The 17,177-nt window shown below is 37.0% G+C and overlaps 1 protein-coding gene across 4 annotated transcripts in view; it reads left to right on the top strand.

Annotated features, from left to right (window-relative positions):
• The window catches only part of LOC137401522 (uncharacterized), an 86,177-nt gene extending 70,868 nt beyond the window's left edge, over positions 1-15,309 (top strand). The window contains exons 14-18 of one of the 4 annotated variants that reach the window (XM_068087912.1): positions 1,205-1,354; positions 3,697-3,865; positions 8,244-8,292; positions 11,243-11,642; positions 14,433-15,309. In XM_068087912.1, the coding sequence (XP_067944013.1) occupies positions 1,205-1,354; positions 3,697-3,865; positions 8,244-8,292; positions 11,243-11,642; positions 14,433-14,764 (1,100 nt within the window). In that variant the 3' untranslated portion in view covers positions 14,765-15,309. Of the gene's footprint in view, positions 1-1,204; positions 1,355-3,696; positions 3,866-8,243; positions 8,293-9,849; positions 9,865-11,242; positions 11,643-14,432 lie in introns of those variants that run through there. The other 3 variants (XM_068087918.1, XM_068087914.1, XM_068087917.1) reach the window with 3 other exon arrangements.
• The last annotated feature ends 1,868 nt before the right edge of the window (positions 15,310-17,177 follow it).

Raw genomic sequence — 17,177 nt, 5'->3', positions numbered from 1 at the left:
TGTTCAAGTGCAGACAATTTCAAACTGAAATTCTTCAATATGGTTCTCTGGAAACTGAAATGTGTAATTATTTTGCTGCCGCAACAAGCAACATGCTTTCGCTCCATCCCTGACTTTTTATTGCTAGATGTAGCTCCCTTTCTCTGCATGTTGATGGTTTATGAGTGTGGTAGGGTGGACCTCATAAACATCCGATGCAAGCTATGGCTTGTTTAATTCGTGGTACAATCCTACAAGTAATGCGGATTATCATTCAATTTGTAGTAATATATGTTATAGATTTCAGGCTACTTTATTGAGTCTAGACACTCTTTAGCAAGTTAGCTGTCATCTATATATCTAGACACTTTTTAGTAAGTTAGCTGTCATCTATGTATCTAGACACTCTTTAGCAAGTTAGCTGTCATCTATGTATCTAGACACTGAATGTTTACTATTTCAATTATTTCATGGCTACTCTAGTCGTTGTTGTATGTTTCCACGCAAGTTCTTTATCAACCAGCTAGTTTTTGATGTAGGCTGGCATGCCATGTGCTTGCTAGAAAAATTGTGGTATCACACTCTGAAAGCAAAACTGGTTCAGTAGAACAAAACTTTATAAATTATATAAATGTATATTTCATATGTAATTGCTGGGGCATCTTTAAGTTTGCCAGTATTCTAACATACCTAACACCTCTGGTATTCTACCTTACTCTTCTGGTATGCTACCTTACACCTCCAGTATTCTACCTTACACCTCTGGTATTCTACCTTACACCTCTGGTATTCTACCTTACACCTCTGGTATTCTACCTTACACCTCTGGCATTCTACCTTACATCTCTGGTATTCTACCTTACACCTCTGATATTCTACCTTACACTTGTGGTATTCTACCTTACACTTCTGGTATTCTACCTTACACCTCTGGTATTCTACCTTACACTTCTGGTATTCTACCTTACACCTCTGTTATTCTACCTTACATCTCTGGTATTCTACCTTACACCTCTGGCATTCTACCTTACATCTCTGGTATTCTACCTTACACCTCTAATATTTTGCTCCCATAATGTTTTCTAGCCTCAAGTTTACTTCAACAGTTCGCTATACTTGCAGGTACTCTTTGGGCATTGTTATTATCTAATGTGCCTGAAGTCACTTCCAGCACTCAATAGGTAATAGAAGTCTGATACATTTCTCTCTGTTTAACTGATTGCAGCTCGAGAGGGTGAATCAAGCCCTGTTGCTAGCACCGCCCGTGTTACTACTGCAGCAGAGTCAACTAGTACTACTACTAGTACTGTTAGCAGTAGTACCTCTACTATTACTTCTACTACTGTTAGTGCCAGCAGCACCGCCCCGTTGAAAGGTCTGGTTTCTCATTCCGTTGTGGTTCTTTATCACACGGTGTATTCAGGTGGAGGTTGCTGTATGTCCCCAATAGATGCACCAACTTTGCTGTGCGCTTGCTGACACTATCTCTTCTGCAAGAAAGACTTTCTCTCTAGAAATACACCGCTAATCCTACTGCACTGCCACTCAGTCTAATAATGTTGTCACCCTTTACTAAACTCTTCACTATCTGTCTAGATGTTGTCAACCTTTTTATTTTTATCATCAGTAGCAAAACAAAAAATGCGGACACTGAAAGTTACTTATTAAATTAATTAAAGGCATATACAGTATATGTGGAAATTTTACATGAGCTTGATAATGAATCTACCAAAACAAGCTTTACATTAGTAGAAGTTGTCTTCTTTTTTTGTCTTGTCCAAAGTTTCTGCTGTAATTTATTACCTAAAATCATGTTTAAACCATTAAAAACCACTGAGGCTAATAAAACTAAGGCTAATAAAACTGAGGCTAATAAAACTGAGGCTAATAAAACTGAGGCTAATAAAACTGAGGCTAATAAAACTGAGGCTAATAAAACTGAGGCTAATAAAACTGAGGCTAATAAAACTGAGGCTAATAAAACTGAGGCTAATAAAACTGAGGCTAATAAAACTGAGGCTAATAAAACTGAGGCTAATAAAACTGAGGCTAATAAAACTGAGGCTAATAAAACTGAGGCTAATAAAACTGAGGCTAATAAAACTGAGGCTAATAAAACTGAGGCTAATAAAACTGAGGCTAATAAAACTGAGGCTAATAAAACTGAGGCTAATAAAACTAAGGCTAATAAAACTGAGCTTTCATATTTTACTCAAAATCATGCTTTAAAATTTCATTTGCTTTGCAAACAGACTCTTATATACTTTGCAAATTATTGCATATCACATTATTAAATTACAAATCAGCTGTTATGTAATATTATAATTGTTTGCAGTTTTTTTCTGTGCATTCTTGAAAAATATTATTTTCATGCAGACACCTTTTTGATCAGCCTCAAATTCATGAAAGAAGTCATGCTAAACTATGATTGAACATTGCCCCTAGGCAACATCGTCTTTCGTAATCGGGGACAGATTATCTACATGTACTTCACTTCCTGTCCTTCATGGAATTGAAAGCCAACACCAAATTTTTTGTTAAATATAACCCTTCCTGTCAGAGTTTCCAGATCAGTTATAATTTGAATGTCATTTTGATTTGGCCAAATAAATTGTTGAATTGTAAGAGCAGACAATTCCAAGCTACTTTGTGAAACCCACAAATGAAATTTAATGAAGATTAGATTTTAGACTATTTTCTATGGATGCAAACTACAGAAGGAGAAATATTTAACATACTACAGTACATGAAGCGAATTGATTAGCGAGTTGTGAATTTAACTCTCTACTCATTGATTGCATGCGTTACACTGCACCCTTTTCATTCACTCATGCCTGAACAGTAGAAATGTAGTCTGGGCTCTCCCTTTGAAGAATCAGATGATTCACAATTCAATAATTCCCCTGGTAGAGGACAGCATGTCTTCAATCTGAGAAGTCTTAGGTTATATGCAGTGAATTCACATCGAGAAGTGTTTTTGTTTGTTATGTAATATTCTTGTATGAGACTTACTTATTTACAGTGTTTATTTACTTGAAGTTGTTGGCTAGTATTTTAGTTAGTTGGTGTGTGCTCGTAGTTATCGATGCAACTGTCTCTAGCATCAGTGAATCAAATGAATACATGTTGTGTTCGACTAATTATGGGTGACCAGTTGTGCTTATTCGGTGTGTTTCCTTGAAGAAGTTAATTGGCAAGTTAGCGGCATTCGCAAGATGGAATCGGCGAAAACACGCAAGACAAGCGAGTTTTGTTCCTCGCAACCTTTTACCGATTGTTTCATGCCTATGCAAGATGGAAACGGCACTTGGGAATGATGTGCAAGAAAAGGCTGTGCAAGCTATTCCATTTTACACACTTCCACACTAAAGTCACTCTTATTTTGAAAGCATGCTGCTAAGTGAGACAGAAGTGTCCTACTGTGACCTCTAACATAAAATTCTGTATTTTCTATCCGCAACATGTGAATGTTCATTGAAACACTTATCATATGACAATTTAATGTGCGCACAACTCCAAACCAGCATTCACACAGTGGAAATATAGTGACTATCACAAGCCGGTAATACAAAACATAACTGGGAATATCGGTGTCGGGCAGATCTTCCGTTGCTCTGATGAAACCCCTAGACTCGCATGCGCTGCATATGACCAGTTATAAGCATCTTGTAGCTGAACCCAAGCGAACATTCATGAATGTATTTGATAAAGTTGCAGGTTGTGCAGCCGAAGGTATGATTGACAATGGTCAGTACCCGGATGATAACTGTACCTTGTATAGAGTGTGCTATGACTACGGAGATGAGGCTATCATACGTTACTTCCCGTGTAGAGGCAAAAAGAATATGTTTGTTCCTACCTCTGATCACATTGGACATTGTGAGGTGTAAGTATGAAGTTGAAGCCTATTGGATGCTGATATTTATGGCAATTGGTTCATTTGAATCTGAGTACATAAATTCAAATGCAGTGCTTTTATTCTTTGAAGATATATCTGATTTATTAATTTATCGATTATTTAGTGGGTACAAATAGCTTATTATTATTATTATTATTAATAGATTATTTAACTTTATTATCATCAGTTCAATTAGACAATGAAACAAAAAATAAAGAAAACAAATAAAATAAATGATAGTAAAGTAAAATATTGCACATTTAAAGAATAAGCTTTTTTTGCGTATTGTTATTTTATAATGTAGATTGGTGTTGATTGGTTTCGTAAAGTCTGATGAGTTGAATATGTGTATTGCTAGATGGTTGCTCATATCAATGTAGATTTTTACATACTGTCAAACTTCGAGCTATAATCATCTCAGTTTAAGGACTTTTCGTCATACGGCATAAGCTTTCAGCAAATATTTGTTTTGGCATCTGAAGTAATTTTTATCATATGACTTTCAAAGTCTGTTGAAACACCACAATTTTGTTAGTAAAAACAAAAATAAAGAAATAAGTAGTAGAAATAAGAGTAAGTATAAACGTGATAAGAATTAAATTAAAGTCAGCTATATCTATTGTAGATTACATCTGTAGAGTAAGTTACATCTGTAGTGTAAGTTACGTCTGTAGTGTAAGTTACGTCTGTAGTGTAAGTTACATACGTAGTGTAAGTTATGTCTGTAGTGTAAGTTACATGTGTCGAGTAAGTTATGTCTGTAGTGTAAGTTACATTTGTAGAGTAAGTTACGTCTGTAGTGCAAGTTACATCTGTAGAGTGTTACATCTGTAAAGTAAGCTACATCTGTAGTGTAAGTTGTGTCTGTAGTGCAGAGTTGCATCTGTAGAGTAAGTTATGTCTGTAGTGTAAGTTACATCTGTAGAGTAAGTTACATCTGTAGTGTAAGTTACATCTGTAGAGTAAGTTACATCTGTAGTGTAGATTACATCTGTAGAGTAAGATGGGGTACATATTTCTATTACTCACGCTTCTGTTCTTATCTCTCAAGTATAGTACTAATGAATCAAATGAACACCTATATTTTATTAATTTATTTTTTACATGCAACTTACGATTTGCATTCGATTTTTACATAATTTTTTTAGTGCATTATATAATAACTTGAGATATTGATCGTTGTTTTTGGGCTCTGGAACAAATTAAACATATTATAGATTCTCATGAGAGTATTTGTTCCAACACACGACATTATCGAAGTACAAAGTAATTCGATGCCGTCTGATTTCCTATGTCTTTGACTGTAATTTATTTTTTGTTCATAGAACATATTTTTATATAATATGTATATTTTAATGTTGTGCAACAACCTGAAGTATTTGTAAAGGAATTATTGAAAGGTTTTGTACTCCGGAATGAATTAATCAAATTATTGTGTGTTCTTATGAGATTATTTGATTCAACATACAATATTTGTAACATCTGAGGCAAATCTAGGAAGAAAATAATTTCATAAACTTAATATGCTCACAGATGTCGCTCAATTAGGTTAAGTCTGTAGGATATTATTAAGTTTTATTAAGAGCTTAGGAGGAATCAACTTTTTACTAAAAGTATCCTCATATAGAAATCATTCTAAAGGTAGCCAAAAATAATCTCTGTCCATTTTATATGAATCACTCTAAAACGACGTAGGTCACATTCAAGAACTGATGAGGTCACATTCAAAAACCGATGAGGTCACATTCGAAAACTGATGAGGTCACATTCAGAAACTGATGTCACCTTCAAAAACTGATGAGGTCACATTCGAAAACCGATGAGGTCACATTCGAAAACCGATGAGGTCACATTCAAAAACTGATGAGGTCGCATGCAAAAACCAAAGACGTTGTTGCAAAATACCCCGGTTCACATTTGTGACCCAGGCAGTCAGAATGTACAATCGTGCTAAAACAACATTTTTGAGTTATTTACAGATTCAAAATCAGCAATATCTGAGGATTTTAATGCAATTTAAATTTTTTAAATCGGATTATATATGCTCAGATTATGCAAGATTTAGTAGAAAAGGTCTCACAATGAACTAAAACTGTTGTTTTGAGTTTAGGCAGGATAAGGTTGCCGATTCATGAACCGTAAATCATGGTATTTGTTTACAAATCAAAATGCCATAGCAACAGACCACTTAATCTCAACCTATATTGATGAAACCTGGCATTCTACACATTAGAACCCTGAAAAAGATGATGGTCACATTTTTATTTAAATTTGATTGACGGTTGACCTTCCAAAGGTCAGGGTAAGGTCAGCAATATATGTGGCTAAAAGCTCACCTTCCTGGAGATTTACATTAAAAGGGTATGCTTCAAACTGGGCACTTCTCATCAAGCTATACTGCTATGACTGCATATAATGACAATCCAACGACCTATCAAAATGTTGGAAGTGTATTCAAAATTGTCCATCTATACAGAAGGTCATGGTAAGGTCAACGGAAGGTGACCACAGAGAGCATCAAGATGCGGAAATATCAACCCAACTCATCAAGTGACCATTCAATCTAGAGCTATTTTTATGTAGTTTAACACTCACACATTGTAACACAGATTACACTGCAAAGATTTATTGTAGCCCATTCAACGGGTTTGCTTGTTATATTAGTGACAGTTTGTCCCAACACAACCATATCAAATGTGTCCTTCGGTAATCCTTGATACACAGTTCTAACGAGGCTTATTTGTTTAGATGACATAAAACTAGTGCAGAATTCCTTACATTTGCATCCACTTATTAGTATGATGTCAACAGCTATAATGGGAAAGTTATCAGCAGTGATAGGCTGATCGTTATTCTCTATAATTTAATTATTTAGGATGATCGCTGTTACTCTCCTTATCGTTAGCAGCCACATATTGCGTAAGCAGCTGTATTCCTGAGGTCTCCTTATTATCACAATCCTCACCATCGCTTTCACTGTAATCTGAGGCAGCTGACTCAGATTCTAAGTAGAAATACTTAGAATTACATCTAAATTATTAGCGTCAACTAGTCGTAATTTGTGCGACAGTTTATTTTGTTGTAGCCTGAAGCGCTGAAACAGAAAATGGCCCCATACACGCCTCCACCCGCAATTAGAGTCTATACTTAAGATCTTGGGTTATGACAAATTCCATAGCAACCACCGATATGGGTAGATTTAAATGGCAATTCTGGCTTTATGATTGGTCAGACATAAAAATAAACAAGCCCACGTGAAAGAGCAGGGTTGAATGCACTATAAACCACTGTTTACTAAAACAGTGACGGTGAGTCATATTATAGCATATAGCACGCGTTGTGCTCTATTGTGAACAATCCAATTACCGCACGATTGTACATTCTGACTGCCGGGGTCACATTTATCTTATGCATCTGTCGAGCTGTAAAATTATTTGGCTAGAAGATTTGTTGCAAGATAACAAGTTTGCAAGCACAAAGCGCATTATACTTTAAAAGTTCCAAGCAAATCATGTCACTCCTATGTTATGTTAATTGTTGGTCAAATTTGAATTGAAATACTTTCTATCTTGGGAGTGCCCTTGCGTAAAGTCACAGCAAAAGATGAAATTGAGTGATTATAATCGTTCATTTGAGTATTAATCTTTGTTAAGTAGTTCCAATTTTATTCTTTCTCAATAAAATAGTCAGAAATGGTTAGTAAACAGTGTTGATAAACTCATTGGTTTTAAACGGTTAAAAACCACCAAAAATGAGCATGCTCTAGCTATTATTAGCTCAGTATAAGCAAAACAATCCGTTACATCATCTCAAGTATTTTTAACTGTTTGAGTTTGTAAAAAAGATGCTGTACTGCATCAACACCAATCACACTTATCATATTTTCTTAAAGTTATCATATTTTACCAAACATTCAAATATAACATTATGTTGAAGGATATACTGTATACAGTGATGGCCAAAATAGTTGGGACGCCTAATTCCAAATTCTAATTTTGGCTGAATGTCGTATTTTCATTTTTTAACGTTAGTTTTTCATTCCAATGTAGTAAACTAATATATCAATAGAATCCTCAGATTCTGAGGAAGCTATGTAACTTAATTATAAATGACTAATTCCGTTTAAAAGAGTATTTAGGGTGCAATAATGTATTTTAATCCAATTTGTATAATAGCCATTTAATGTATGTTAAATGATAGATGCTTCAATGTGTTTTTGTCTAGCTTTTCAGGCATATACACCGCGTTACTGTCACCACGGCAACTGTGTACGTTCAGGCATATACACTGCGGTACTGTCACCACGGCAACTGTGTAAAATTGCTAAGTGACCGTAACAATTCCAACTCACTCACTTCTGTTGTAGTTGCGATCCTGTGAGGTGTCCTGAGTGTGGGAGCACTTCTAGGGAAGACGTAAGTAGATAAAGTTGGTAGAACTAGCTTCTTGTAAACTCATCTGGTCTTATTGGCTCTCAAGTCGACATATTTCACTTTAATAACAATTCGTATAAAATTAATTTCTTTACATAATCATTATATGTTTGTTGTATTATTTATTCTATTTGAGAGTTTAAATTGATTTGAGAGTTTAAATTGATTTGACAGTTTGAATTGATTTGACAGCTTATAACGGTTTCCCAGTTTACTTGATTTGACAATTTAAATCGAGTTGACATTTCAATTAATATGACAACTAAAATTAATTTCCCAGTTTACATTGATTCAACAGCGAAAACTAATTTGATTTGACAGTTTATATTGATTTGACAGTTTATATTGATTTGACAATTTATATTGATTTGACAGTTTATATTGATTTGACAGTTTATATTGATTTGACAGTTTATATTGATTTGACAGTTTATATTGATTTGACAGTTTATATTGATTTGATTTTGTGCAAAGGTCTGAACTTTGTGAGGCATAAGATCAGTTATGTTCTTAATTCTCTTCTTTCTATTTCACTGATAAAAGTCGCAGATTTCCTGTCAAGCTCTAAGTTTACATGACTTCCATGGAGCCTCCTCCAACATGCGAACTTGTTGACCTGTCATTAATTGAACGTAACATTTAACCTCACTAGGCTTGGCATGAAAGCTCTTACAGGCATCTAGTTGTTTTTGCCTGTTTTTCTCATTCTGGTCTCTTCTAGTATTTTGTGCTGCTTCCTTCCGATTAATTTCTCCAACTTGCATTTTTTGTCAATTATCAGAATAGCATGGAGCGTAGCAAGTTGAATAATTGACTAGGTCGTTTTAAAAAAGATTTTATGAATTTTTCAGCGTGCCATAGTTAAGTGTCAAGGACTTGCAAATTTATCACATTGTCCTTTAAAATGTCAAAGTTTCTCAGGCTGTTGATAAATATCAATTATAGTTAAAATTGATACTTGGCGTTAATTGATTTCAAAAGCCGAGTAATGATTGACAACATAATAGATTCAGTTTCAACAATGCATAGTTCAGCTTATTCGATGAGGAAGCTGTTATTAGTGGTATTCGTTGTTGCATTTTTTGTGTGATGTCATGTTTACTGCTGATCTACAGCCCGTTGATGGACCATCCTCAACACACTGATCAGTTGCAAATGTGGCAAAACCAAATATTTAGTACACCATTACTTCATGGAAGTGTAATCATTTTTGTTTGTGAAACTTCTATGATTTTCCAATTTCCGGGCAAAACAGTTTTATAAAAAAAACTGTGGTATTAACTGCTTAGCCACCCTACTCAATTGGCCACACCTACTCAATTGGCCACACCTACTCAATTGGCCACACCTACTCAATCGGCCACACCTACTCAATTGGCCACACCTACTCAATTGGCCACGCTTACTCAAGGCAATCGGATTACTATTTTGAGCATCGTGTGAACCAGGTTGTCAAATGTGTATCGGACTATAATTTTTGCTTTTAAATACTCGCTCTAGATTTCATATGGTTGCTGACTCTGAATCTTCTGGTTTCAGCATCACTAAACGCAGGTGAATAGACGCAGGTAAATAGGCTTGTTACCATACTATTACTTGGCTACTCTTTCAAATGCTGTGCTGACCATGAGGGCAACTTCCTTCACGCGAGTGTAAAGTGTCTTAGCTTACGCACTCCTAATCATTGCAATGAGCTCTTCCCTCTTATGGTATTTGTTAAACACCATTCCCTTTTTCGCTGTTTGGTTTCTAGACATACGTACATGTGAGAAACAGCTTATTACAACCAGTAGTTTTTCTGTACAAAGGGGTCTGGTAGTCGCTGTGACGGGTGAAGGAGTCATCAATAAGAATTGTTGTAGTCTCTGTTCAGCTACCGCTCTGTGTTACTTCTACAGTTACAAAACACTCAATATCTTTGTTTAATATGCTATGACGTTATGATGAGACAATTCTATTATAAACTATCATGTCAGTTGTTCTCCTCCAATGTACATCATGTACTGTGTAATTTGTCAGTGATTCTGTATGAAGACTTCAGATTGTTTCACAATCTCATATAAATTAAACTGCTATTGGCTCAGTTTTGCACAAGTCTTGGTAAAAATCTCAGTTGATATATAAATACCTAAAAAGTAAAAACTTGACTCGCTAGTATCACAGAATAACCTCATTTGCAGTTTTTTTTCAAGAACAAGACAACATGGTTGTTGAATTATTTTACATTCTAGAATATGTTTTTACATTGATTCAAGTCAGCTCTGTGAGGAGCATCCACGGTTATGAGCAGCAGCTAGTAATTTGACTACAGCGAATCTTGTTTTTTATTAGTGGCAGAATAAACATTTCATTTTTTAATGAGGAACAGTCAGGATTCATCGGTATTTTGGTTGCTTCGAGTATAAAATGAGTGAGTTTGGAGTGGAACCATTGATTCATTTGCATTTAAACTAGAATTTTAGTCCGAAAAAATTGCAAATCCTAAAATGATTTCCTTTTCTAATTTTCATGCCGCTCTTTATTAGCTCATCTTTGTGAGAAACTCTGTTGTGATTGGTCAGTTTCTTCTGCATTGTTTGTTGCTGTTTGTCAGCATTGTGTACCATGCTTTGACATTGGTCAGATTTGTGTTGAATTTGCTTGTTTGTGATTGGATTGGCTAGCCCCTAATTAAGCAGCTTTCACCAATCAGCTTATACCTTTCATCCTTTGGCTAACTTGCATATTTTTCAATCTCTGTGAAGCAGTCTTACAAATGAGTTCCTAACTTCCTACTCAGGTATAAAGTTTCCTTTATGTTGCAATCACACTACTTGTGTAGCCAATGAAATAGCGTAAATGGTGGCCTAAAATATGATTGGCTCTTTAAGTAGATCATGTTTGACTTGATACATTTTAAGATGAACCTATTTCAAGAGACTTTTGTTCTTAGATAACTCCAGAAAGCACTACATTTATCATTGTGGAAGAGACCCCACTTCAGACACGTGTGCCTCCGGAAACCCCTGCTCATATATCCACCGCAGGAAGCCTTCCTCCACTTCCTGTCACTTCTTCTTTAGCCACACTCATTCCACTCTCCTCACCCGACCAAGTCACATCACATACATCTGCACGTGTCATAGCTACACCACCAGCTCTGCTACATCCTCGGACTCTGCCTCATACACCCTTAAGCGTTCGAAACACAACTACACAAGTTGCCAGACCCGAAAACACCCCCACTGTAGTGTCTACCACACAGGGCACTTACCCTCTAACCTTGGCTCCACCTTCGAGTAGTCCATTGCAAGTAACAAGCTATTCTACAGTTACTGATCGTCTTAATGCAGGTAAGAACTATGACTAAACTTTTCACTACCATATGAGTATGTAAGCCAATTTTCACTCAAATTATTCAAGGAATTATGTGAATAAGGAGCAAGCAACTTCCACACTCGGTTTCTTATCCAGTAATGTGGTGTTTTAATATATTGTATTTAAATATGAAAGGTCAAGCAATGGCCTATTGTATAAATTACTAGCTGCGTTACCCCTCCTACAGTAACAGATTCACGTGCAGCATAAGGTTTATTGAGAGTTGTCTTTCATACTGTAAAACAACTCCAAATATGCAGTCTACTGAAATTGTTGCCCTGAATATGCACACACATATTATGATGTCAATAATGTTGGGGAAAACAATAGAAATCTACAATGTGTTTTACAGCTAGATGCGTGTAAAATCTAGTAAATATTCTAGATTCATGTGTCTAGATTCATGCATCCGTTCATACCCGTCTATGGCCTGGCCCGTCATACCCGTCCATGGCGCGTTTACCCGCCTTGGCTGACCAGTCTATAGCCGCCTCGCAGTTGACCATCGCGCTCCTGCACTCGCCTCGCCATCAATCACCTCGCAATCAATCGGCCCGCATCCGCCTCGCAATAAATCGCCTCGCAATCAATAGCCTCGCACTCAATCGCTTTGCAGTCGATCGCTTCGCACTCAATCGCTTCGCAATTAATCGCCTCGCACTCGCAATCAATCGCCTCGCACTCGCAATAATCGTCTCGCAATCAATCGCCTCGCACTCCCAATCAATCGCCTCGCACTCGCAATCAATCGCTTCACACTCAATCGCTTCGCAATTAATCGCCTCGCAATCAATCGCCTCACACTCGCAATCAATCGCCTCGCAATCAATCGCCTCGCACTCGCAATCAATCGCCTTGCACTCAATCGCTTCGCAATCAATCGCTTCGCAATCAATCGCCTCGCACTCGCCAACTCATTCGGAAAGCCGCGCCTGGATACACTCGCTGCACTCGGGGCAAAAAAGGTCTCCCGCGCATCCCCGAGTGACGCCACGGCCCCAAACCGCTAGCTGCATAACCCGTCCACGGGAACAGATTCATGTACAGCAAGAGGTTTATTGAGAGTTGTCTTTTATACTGTAAAACAACTCCAAATATGCAGTTCACTGAATTTTTTGCCTTGATCACACTATGCATACACATATGCAGTCATATAGGTCAATAATGCAGTGGAGAACAATGTAAATCTGCCATACGTTTTACAGCTAGTCTACAATGCATCAGTCTCAAACCACTCAAATCGGAGTTGCCCTATTTGTGTACAGAGAACTGATAATGAAATTGACATTGCTAGGCAAACTGAAGTTCTTCAAACTGGCAGTATTGAAAAGTTTTGCATCTTTTAAAAAATTATACAAAATATTTTGCTATCGCCGGCATTTATTGAATGGAGACTTCTACATTCTTAAAACACTAATCATAGCTCACCAGTTTTTCGTCTATAGCCTGTGTTTTGACATGGTATATACAAACAGTAATGAGGTTGTGTCAATAAAATTTATAAGTATAACAGCACAGACAGTATGATGTCAAGGCAGATACAGCATTAGCACCTTACAATAATAAAACAAAGCGCCAACATGATAGCCTTTGTATGAGATACAATAAGGAAAACAAATGCATGAAAAGATATATATACTGAAAATATGTTAGAAAATGCTGCATGTGGTATAGCAGAACATGAAGAACATAAAACGATAACACAATGTTAGTTCAACGCAACACTTGCGGATAGACAACATTTTTGGTTTTTCTGTCGGGCGTATGAAAAAACAGTTTTTGGCGTGTGCCTACTTTTGAGCAGGCGACGTATAGCTGGTCATGGCTGATGCAGGGTGACAGTAAGTCAATAGCAGATGCTCTCTTTCTTTTCACAATAGCGTATCGCAACCCTCGGAGTACTCGTGCAAGTTCTGTAATAGTAAGTTACAGTAGGCCTACTCGTAGCTGAAAAAAAATTAGTAACTCGGCTGCTGAAGGAAATGAACATGACCCACTATCACGAACAGCGGCAAATCCAACGTTATTAAGTAGTGGAGATGTGGCAATTCATAGACAATACAACATTGTATAAGAAACACTTACCTTTTTGATGTGGAAATTTAGTAGGTGAGAAATGCGTTTTTCCAGTGGCTCCAAGAAACAAACGTTTACGTGACCTCGGTACATAAATAACTACTCATTAATTTATTTTATTTAATGAATAGTACATTTGTATAGCTGTATAGACACCTTTGTATAGGCCGCAGAACTTAGGAAGGTGCTTTTTAACACGGCAGAAAATTTGCTGTTTAAAAAGCGTGCTAACCGGGTATTTCGGTTAATGCGCCCGAGCGGTGAAAGAAAAACAACAGAATCGCCACACCTTTATATAAGCCGCTTGGCTCAAATCGTCAGAGAAAAGTAGCGGCTAATAGTCCATATTACGAAATTTAGTATTCATATTAGTTCGTTTGGCTTCGTTCGACCGAATGGAAAAAGAAAGACCGCTCTATAATTTATTTACTGTTACTACACATATTACCTAATTCAGTTTGCTTCGTACGACCGAAATTCGTACGACGATAAAAGGAAAGACCGCTCTATAAGGCGGACAATCAATCACACACACACACAACGATTGCCGTTTATATAGTAGATTTTTAGTTTTTGATATTTTGTATGGCATAGTTCGAAAAACATTTGTTTAAAATGTAATTATTGCCAATAAAGTAATATGTATATATATATTGAGATAAACAATAACTGCTCCCATTTATTTGCAGCATTCTCTACCATCATCAAAACACCTACAACAGACAGTTTGTCTTCCTCCATACCAGCTGCTGTCATTACCAGAATGCCTGTTAGCGCAACTACTACTCGTGCTGCTACAACTAGTGGCACATCAAGGATCTCTCCTACCACTCTATTAGACCTCTGCGATAATGTTCAACAAGACACCGTCAGAGCTGTACCAGGAGATTGCACCAGCTTTGTTTACTGCTACAGTAATTCTAGTCATGTGCCTGTTTCGTGCCTCTGTAACCAGATGTTTGATGGTGTCAATGGCTGTCAACAGTGCGATGGCAGTTGCGACAAGTGTATTCCTTGTTAGACCTTGGGAGTCGTGTGAGACTGTGCAACCATAAACATGGCTTGTATAGAGATGCTTTGATTCCCAATTATACTGTGTTTTTTGGCAATGTTCTGGTATCAAGTCTTTGTAAGTCTTTTTTTTCATAAGTGAAAGAAATTATTTTTGTTAGACAATCTCAATATTGATAATCAAGTCAGCCATCCATTTAATGAGTGACTGGCCCTGTTCATTCTGGTGCTAAATGTTGTACTAAGGACAGTGCAGTATTGTTCATTTTATATTTGAATTTGTCATTTTACATGATATTGTTACATAATAACGTTACATCATAATTTATCTTGATATTTCTTTGCGTAAGCTAAGATATGCCATATTTATATTCACACATGTCGGTGGTTGTCTTGCCATTGGGAGGACAACTTCAAGTTTTAGATTTGGACCGAAGAAGGCTTATTGCCAACTGTGACTCTTTATAAGCTAAGTCAAAATCTGTCATAATGCAGTATTACCTTTTCTTTGTGCTCGTTCTAGTTATATATAGTGTACATAAATATTATTTGATATAAAACTGTATGGCATTTGAATACTGAAACTCTCCAGATTCCAAAGGCTAAATGAGTCGAGATTTGTCATTGACTCACTAGTTATGGCAGTTTTGGCTTACCGTTGAAAGTTTCTACTGGTATGAAGTCTATGCGCATGTGTCAATTTCTCCCTCTTGTGTGTTTGGTAGTTTTGTCTTTCTCTTGCATTTCTTAAATCTCGTTCCAGGTTGTGCATTCCCTGATAATGCAGCAATACCTGTAGACACGAGCTTAGTGCAGTGCGGGACTGAGTGAGTATGTCAATTCACTCGTATCTCAAATTAATTTTCCTATATAAATTAACCAAATGCAAATTGATCCATTCCCGTTATCCAAACATAACACCTAAAAACAGGATATTACAATGGAAAAGCATGTTTTCAAATTGTTTTATTTTCACCACATATGCTCACAAAGTAACAAATACCTACATTGTATCTAATGGTTAAATGGTTAGTAGTAGTAGTGGCATGCTTCTGTCATGTAATGACAATGCTTGGTAGTGTTTTCTCATGTTCCCTGTTTCCTCATCAGAAGTTTCCTAAAGACTTTTTATGTGTCAGCCTTGCTGCCTGAGTAAAGTTTAGTCCTCCATTGCACTCTGTTCTTAGATACAGACGCCCAGGTGTTAGGGTCATTATTAAAATCTTTGAGATTTCGCTAAAATACATCTTTAAATCGCAGACGTGGTCTGCCAGCTGGGCAGGTTTCGTTCTTCAGTACACCATGAAGAAGCTGATGAGATATTCTGTCAGCTGGCATACAATTGACATGACCAGCCCAATGGAGTCTGATAAACTTCAGTCTGGCAGAAAGAGGACCAGATCCAGCCAGCCTGAAGAAGTGAGTTTATCTTTCCAGGTTTTTCCAAGGGTAAACCTGAAGCTTTTGGTGTGAAATGCAGTGAGCTTGGATTCTTGTGGTCTGTAAGTTGCCCACGTCTCTGCACCATAGAGAAGAACACTGAGAGCGCAGGCTTCATACACACAAGCTTTGATTTTGACACTAAGGTGCTTGTTTTTCCAAACATGCCCAGTGAGCCCGTTAAAAGTCGATGATGCAAGACCCAATCTTCTTGAGATTTATGATCTACAGTGGTATTCTGTGTGAGAGAAGATCCAAGGTATGTCAATTTATCAACATCTTGAAAGACTGTTTTGTCAATTGAGAATATGTTGGCTTTATTAGATTGAGACAAAGTCACAGTCTTTTTCGAACTGATGTGTAATCCAAAATGACTGCCCGCTTCTGAGAAATGGTTGAGCAATAACTGGACGTCATCTTGGGAGGCTGCACAGAGCAGTATCATCTGCATACAATAATTTTTGGATGATATACTTTTTGGTCTTGGAGCTCGCTTTGAACTTAGCCAGGTTGAAGAAGTTGCCATCATGTCTGATCAACAGAGAGACACCACATGATCGGTACAGGTGTTGATTGGTGACTCTGAAGACATGAGAAATAGATACTAAAAAGAGTGGGTGCAAGAACACATCCTTGCTTGATATCTCTCTTTATAAGAAAAGCATTTGACAGTTTGCCTTCAAATTGAACTTGAGCTTTCATACCAGTATGAAAAGATTTGATCAGAGATAGAAGTACGGGTGGACATCCACTCTTTCTGAGGACTGTAAATAGCGATTCTCGATCCACAAGATTAAAAGCCTTGGTCAGGTCAACGAAAGCTAGATATAGAGGCTGACGTTGTTCCTTAGACTTTTCATGGAGCTGGCAAACAGCAAGTTTCATGTCAGTTGTTGATCTTTTAGCTTTGAAACCCCACTGTGATTCAGGATACACATCTTCAGCAATTGTTTGTAGTCTGCTAAGCAGGATTCTTGCCAGCA

The sequence above is a fragment of the Watersipora subatra genome, chromosome 8 (genome assembly GCF_963576615.1).
Source record: "Watersipora subatra chromosome 8, tzWatSuba1.1, whole genome shotgun sequence".
Taxonomy (NCBI): Eukaryota; Metazoa; Bryozoa; class Gymnolaemata; order Cheilostomatida; family Watersiporidae; genus Watersipora; species Watersipora subatra.
This window is presented reverse-complemented; position numbering and strand designations above follow the sequence as displayed.